Raw genomic sequence first — 7500 nt, 5'->3', positions numbered from 1 at the left:
AAGGGGTGCAGGAGGAAGGACGGCTCCACCGGCTTCTGCTCGCTGACAAGCCTCCGTATGCCCATCCCCTCTGCAAGACGGATAAACATTAAGAAAACTCCCTGCTCCGGATCGGACCAATCAGCGCCACTCGGGCACTGATTTGCCCGATCCGGGGCAGCTGTGCCGTGTTGCCGCTTGCAGCCACGGCTCAACCACGCCCATTCGTCCGCCACAATGGAATATATATTCCCGGGTGTGTGCGTTCAATTCCCATCCTTGTCTACTCTGTCCCTCTGGCATGAAACAGGTTCCTGCAGAAACCGAGGGCGTCTTTCTGGAATGTGGACATGTCCCGACAGCTCAGACTCCCATCTCCTCTGCTCTGTTTGTGGAGTACTCTGGATCTTTCTGAGTCTTTAACTTTAAAGGCTCCCATGGCATTGCTCGGACCTCCTTGGTTTCCCTTTGATCTTGGGAAAATTTAGAGTCATCTCTACATCCGTGTGACCAAAGAAGTCTTTATAATCTTGGAGGCTTGGACCCATAAATTACTGAAAATGAAAAATGGCTGTGCATTTGCTCCGAGGCGTTTAAAGTAATGGCCTCTGTGTCATGTTGCATACAGCAATATAAATCTGCAGCCAAAATGTGTCTGTTCGGTAAAAGCAGATAATTGCTGTACATAACGTTGTCTGATTGCAGTAAATCGTACTTGACATGATTAATAGTTTAGTAATGTAAGAAGCTTGTGACGGTGCTGCGTGCTGCAGCCGGTGACGTTTTTCCGACTGGCTTCCCTCTAAAGCAGTATTTGTTGGTCGGACCAATCTGAGTTTTTGTTTGGCAGGGCGATTCTTTATCTTTGTAAAAACTGAACCTTTCCTTGTCCAAGGTGAGCGACCAAAACGCTGATGTGGTGGAAACAGCGACGTTTCACCTCTTCCCTGGGAAAGAAGCTTGGCTGGCAAAACCTCTGGTCATCATTAACCCACCAAGTCAAACTTCAGCCGAGGGAAAACGATCGTCAAACTATGTGATGCAGCCAGAGGTTAGAGTTAAGGCTTTTTCATTGGCAGCTAGAAGAGCGGAGTCAGCAAATATAGGCCCACAACACAGGTCCGTTAGATTAAGAATCTGATTTAACATCAGCGTGACGCCTTGACACTTTGATTGGATTAAGTGAAATTTGGTCACAAAATGTAGAGGTTACGATGACTAATGCTTCCGTCAAGCAAGGAGACTTTGGAATCCATGGCTCCGATCTACAGGTACTTGGCACATGAAAAAACTTACTAGGACTAGTTAGCGCCTACATAGTACGCTATGGTGTTGCTAAAGGATTATGGAGCAGCCCTTTGAGCGATGGTTGTCTGGGATGAGCGGAAAAGAACAGGACATGGATACCTAGTTCCTAGTTCCTACCTTACCCTGCAGTGGCTCAGCAATTAGCACTGCCTCACAGCAAGGAGCATCCGGGTTCAATTCTGTGTGGAGTATGCAGGTTCTCCCCAGTGCTCACCTGGGTTTCCTCTGGGTTCTCTTGTTTCCTCCCACTTCAAATGAATGCACTTTAGGCTTAGACAGTCGTGCCGATGCACTTGAGCAAGGTATTGGTCCTAGGGAGTTTGTCCCTGGGTGCTGTGCTGTGGCTGCCCAGTTCTCCTAGATAGCTAGGATGCATGATACTGTATGCAGAGACAACATTTCCCGACAAGGATCGATGAAGTGATTTCCTCTTCTTCAACTCCAGCTGTAAATAGAAAATCTCTTGTTCTTTATCTGTTAAAAACAAACCACTTTTCTTAAATGTCAAGCCGGCAGAATGTCAGCGGTCGAACCTCAAGTGGGCAGATAAGAGTTATAACTCCTGAATGCTGACGGCGAGCCTTTGTCGTATCGTCTGATACTGATTTGGGATGGAAGACTCATGTTATTAATAGCACGTTATCGCTGGACTGTCCCACCGGCCCGGGAGGCTGGAAACGCCATCTTGTCACTTTGGGGATTAACAGCAAGATAATAAGCCCTGATGCCCCCTGGGGACCGTTGAATCTGAATCTGTCTTGCATGCACGATAGCACACGTTAAATGTGCATGTTAAACCACACACGGTAATATGCACACATTAAAATGTAAATGTTAACATGCACACATTAACACGCACACAAAATTATGTGTTAAAATGCACACATTCAAATTCAAGTGATAGAATGCATACATTAACATGTAGACATGCACTCGTACACCTTAACATGGACATGTTGAAATGCACATGTTAAAATGCACACGTAAACATGCACACATTAAAATGTATGTGTTAACATACTCACTTTGAATTGTACACGTTAAAATTAAAACATTAAAATGTAGATGTTAACATGCGCATGTTGACATGCACACATAAAAATACATGTGTTAAAATGTACACGTTAACATGCTTGCATTGAAATGCACACTTTGTGTGCAAAATGTGTTTTTAACATTTTTAATTTTTAATTTGTGTGAACCCTGTTCTAAAACAACTTTAATGGTTATTGCTGTAGTACTCTGTAGTAGTGCGCAAAGTGGGCCGGTACTCTATGTTTTATTCGTAGCCGTACTGGGAATTTTTCTTGAGTAGCGGCACTTCTCACAAGCTTCCAGTACTCTATTCTGCCCTCTAGAGTGGACAAATCAAGCGGACATATAATTGTAAAACATATAATATTTTATTGAGTCAAAGGGCACTTTTCTTTTAAATTATTAGATCGCACAAGCTGCAAGCCCCGGCTCAGGGTTGCCATGACACCATTGACCATAAATGGACATGAATGAGGGATTTCTTTAGATCGTTCGATTTTGCACCTTTTTGGTGGAAACGGCCGGTTTCACGCATTATGTATTCCACCATTTCTGGTGCCATCGTTGCTACAGGCTGCTGCCCGCGCTCTCTGGTTCAGAAGGGTTAAAAAGCGTTCCAAGTTGGTCGAGAGACAGCAGGACGTGAATGTCTGTAGTCCCAATGTTACGATTACATCAAATCAGAGTAGTTCAAAACAATGTTATACGTGTTCATATAAAATATAAGATATACAAAGGAAACGCTGTTAACCATTAACGGTGCGCACCACCATGTTGCCATGACGTCAGGTCTCTTATCTTGGTAAATTTGGGCGTGAGCGATCAGCTCTCAAATTCCAACTTAAAGGATCGATGCATTGTAGGTGTTGACAATGAAGAAGCAATTTTAAAACAATTACGCCAGGCTCATCCTTTAAGGTTTTATTTCTTGGCTGTGTTTTCAAGGCTGCCAAGCTTCTTAAATAACGCATGATTGGATGGCGCGTCCCGTCTGTTGGCCTGGACAGGTCGCGCTCCCCAGGAGGCAGTAGGGAGAGCTGTAGCCACAGTGACGTGATTCTGACCGCGTCCATCTGTTCGTGTCCATGTTCTCAACAAGCCACGCTCTGTGGTGGAGCTGACAAGCATGTTGGCGCGGCTGTGGCGCGACAAGCCGGCCGACGTCCCTGGGCGCCGTGTGGCGCTTAAAGTCAGGACGTGCTCTGTGGTAAATGAGTTTTACTTTGTTTGGAAACGAAAAAATCAAACTGAAAAGAACTGAAACGAGAAGTTGGAGCTGCTGTGTGCCTCTGTGTGTCTGTGTGTGTGTGTGTGTGTGTGTTGTGTGTGCACACCTATGGGACTGTGTGTGTGTGTTAGCTTTGTCTGAGTAGGTCAGATACTGTGTGCACACGGGTCCAGGAACACAAGTTATCTTGTATATCTTGAATATTTTCAAGATACACAAGATAAACATATACATTTATCTTGGATATTTTCACACTCTGTTTGTGTGACATGGTGACTGATTTAACACCACATGCATATTTCATTTCATCCTCTTAGTTTCCTGAGCTCCGAACCTGTCGCCAGGGGCAACCTCGCTACAACCCCCCCGACCCCCACCCTACACACACCCCCCACGTGCATGAGCACCCAGGGTGAGGCTCAGCTGGGGATTGCCATGGCGACAGCAGGGCCCTCAGCGCCGCCTCTCTCCCCGTCCGACTGCGGCCTGCTCACGCCTCCGCCACCCGACGGGCTCTGCGGCACCTGCGGACAGCGCCACCTGCAGGACGAGAACCACGAGTACCAGTACAAGGAGGACGTGGACGACGACTTAGTCTGCAACATCTGCCTGCAGCCACTGATCCAGCCCCTGGACACGCCCTGCGGACACACCTACTGCTGCGAGTGTCTGACCAGCTTCCTGCTGGAGAGCGACTTTTGCCCTGTGTGCCGAGCGCCGCTGATGCTGCAGAGCTGCCGCACACCCAGCCTGCTGGTGCACAAGCTGCTGGACAAGCTGAGTGTGGCCTGCCCATTCACTGAGCACTGCAGCCACAGCATGCCCCGCGGGGAGCTGCACGACCACCTCAAGAACAGGTAGAACGCACGATCCGCGGACCAGTCGGTCCGAGCGAAAACGTCTTTTAAATGAGTCGGGAGTCCAGAGCCACAAAGAGTTGTTTGTTTTATGTTTGTTTCGAGGCTGCCACGTTTTATCCAGTCGAAGTTGACCCGGGTGGAATTGGACGCACGAGTCTTTGCGGCAACTTTACTTTGCTGCCAGGAGCGAATCCACATTGAAATGAAATGAGTTGAAATTTCACTCCCAAATGCTGGTGAGACCAGGGCCGGTCACATGAGTGTTGTTTTTTGAATTGTTTATTCATTCATTGGAATATTTATTTGATTTTTTGGACAAATCTAGACACAATCAGGTATAAAAACAATCATATTGGATATTCGTGGATTGATGGTTTGTGCAGATTCTAGCTGTGCAGCATTTTAGCTCCAATGTTGGCAAGGTGACAAAACCCTGTCTTTGAACATGTTGATGAAAAGTATGATATCAGGCCATAACTGTACAGTTTTTTATATTTCTGATGTTTTCGGACTGTGCACCATCATCCGTCAGTGCAGATGTACAGGTCCTGTTCCAACTCTTTCAGTGAACCAACACCAAGCGGCTGCTGTCGGTGAAGTCTCCAAACCTCTTTGTTCAGACTAATTTCCTCCCTGTGGTTGTAGAGCGCCCTCCTGTTAGCACTCCAGTTTCCCACCCTCTGTAGGTTCTGGCTCCCAGAGAGCGGAGGAGTCGCCTCCCCCCAGGACTTAATTTCCGCCGGGTGCAGAGTCGCTGTGTACATATCATTAGTAGTTGTTTTCTTCATTAACGCTCATTAATACGGCTGCGGCCGAAGGGCTTCCAGATAATTATCACACAAAGCTCAAAGCGCGGCGTGAGGCGTGCAGGGCTGTTTGCTGAGCTTCCAACGCATTATGTAACTAAACCAACAGGAAACGCCATCAACTAAAGTAGAAGTATGGATACCTGACACAAAATGACTTGAGTGAAAATATGAAAGAGTGTTTTCAGAACCAGGGATTTAGCCTCTTCCAACCAACATTTTTTTTTCACCAACATGAAACACAGCTCTTTGTCTAAAAATCTATTATTGGTACAAATATGGTTTACATATTTCGCTGAAGCAGAGACCGCAGCATTTTGAATAAGTAGCCAGAATTCGCATGAATCCAAAAACAGCTACCCGCATTCAAGTTTTTCCGTTTGTCCTTCATGAGCTACAAAGGCTCCTGTTCATGATTCCTCAATATCCTGACAAGCTATATTTTACTTGATCCTATGAATATCGCCACCCATTTAATTTCTACAGTGTTTTCTTCCAAGTTGAATTGTATGACTAAATTACCAAACAAAGCAGATCTCAACTAGAAGTGATCAGCTGCTGACATTCCAAAGGTATTCAGTTTGATGCAGCTCCTCGGAGGCTGAACTCCTTCTAGCGAAATCATCTGTTCTCTGAGTTTCTCGGTCGCTCTGGGATCTAAGCACAGAGCATCAAACAAATTAATTTTCCTAGAGTCCACTGTCCTTTACCGGTGTCGTGCCGTGAGGGCCTTGTTTCCTTGTTTTCCTGTCAGCGAGCTGCACCTCGTCGCATTTCACAGCAGGATTTGTTGAAGTCCCGCTCAGGGCCGGCTCTTCCTATAGGCGACATAGGCGGCCTTGGGCGCCATCCCGAGGGGGGCGCAGAGTGGGAGGGATTGGCGTGCAATTTGGACACCTGTCTCCCCACCCATTTTCATTTGAGATGTAGGTTAATTTATTTTCCTCCGTTTACTTATGGAACGAAACAAGCGCCGTGCGTAATGGGGACACTCCCCCCCCGCCCCCCTGCCCGTCGACAGTTCGCCTAGAGTGGCAAAATCGCTAGAGCCGGCCCTGCTTCAGATTACACCTCGAGGACGCCGCATCGCAGGCAGGAATTCTCTTAAATGTTGTTCATTCTGCATGCGAGTTTGTAACACAGCACTTCTGTTGCAGTTACACACTTACGTATGCTCTGCCCAGAGTAAATGTACGACATTCATTCCAGTGTGCGCTTCAATCTGCATTCTTCATGCCTTGCTCACAGAGCGCTGACCTGCCGCCCCGGTACTGATCAGTTCTGATGTGTGTGCATGTGTGTACATATTTTTATACGCAACGTAAGAAATTTCAATGAATGCAGAAGTGGGTGTGTGCGACTGTATTTTCAGTGTTTTGTGTTAATTTTGTAGTGTGTATGTGTGTGTGTGTGTGTGTGTGTGTGATACCTGTGGGGCAGGCTGCTGCTTTCTGTTTCCCGTCACGATCCAATTACAGAACATTTCCTGCCTGTTGGTCGTACAGACTTTTAAAACGCCCCCGACGCCTCAGCAGCACGTGCACGCTCACATGAACATGCACACAAATTCACACAACGATCCGATGAAATATTCATGGATCCTCAGTGTTTACTCCAGTGGTATCCTCCAGGGCGGCATACGCTCATACTGGTGTAATGTCACTGATCGTTAGGACGCGGGCTGAAAACACACAAGGTTTAAAAAACTCACAGAGTGCGGAAAATTTTGAGAAATCAAAGGAAGAAATGTTAGAGAAGAGAGAAAAGAGAACAAAGAGAGGGGGAATGAAAGAGAAGGAATTTCTTAATACCGAATAAATAATTCATAAAGTGGGTAGAAAGTTTCAATGAAAAATACAAAAGCAAGGTGAAACACGGTGCGTATAAATGTAAATCAGCATAGCAGAATAGAAGGACAGAACGATAGAAGGATCGAAGGACCGCTCAAAGAGGCTCGTGTTGAAAGTGTTTCCTGCCCCCGACTACCTGTTTACCACAGAAAAAAAAGGATGAAAACAAATACAGAAAACAAACAAACAGGGGATGAGCAGATGAAAGAGATGCAGAAAGGACGAGGGGGATGAAAGAGACGAATATACAGTATACCTGTCCTCTGCACACCCCCAGACATCCTCGCTGCCACTTCATCTGCATCTGCGGCTCATCTTATTCAGATGCTTAATTGAAACCTCAGCCCGCTGCGATCAGGGACCAGCAGCTTCGAGCCGCTGACCCTGCAGGGTTCAAACCGGGGGTCCCCGACTGGAGGTGCCTGGGGGCTGCT

General features: G+C 46.7%; 1 protein-coding gene across 1 annotated transcript in view; it reads left to right on the top strand.

Moving 5' to 3' along the window:
* The first annotated feature begins 4143 nt into the window (after positions 1-4143).
* The window catches only part of lnx1 (ligand of numb-protein X 1), a 34363-nt gene continuing 31006 nt past the window's right edge, over positions 4144-7500 (top strand). The window contains exon 1 of the mRNA XM_080016955.1: positions 4144-4407. Within this exon, the coding sequence (XP_079873081.1) occupies positions 4274-4407 (134 nt within the window). The 5' untranslated portion in view covers positions 4144-4273. The remainder of the gene's footprint in view (positions 4408-7500) is intronic.

The sequence above is a fragment of the Zeus faber genome, assembly GCF_960531495.2.
Source record: "Zeus faber genome assembly, chromosome: 1".
In the NCBI taxonomy this organism is placed as follows: Eukaryota; Metazoa; Chordata; class Actinopteri; order Zeiformes; family Zeidae; genus Zeus; species Zeus faber.
This window is presented reverse-complemented; position numbering and strand designations above follow the sequence as displayed.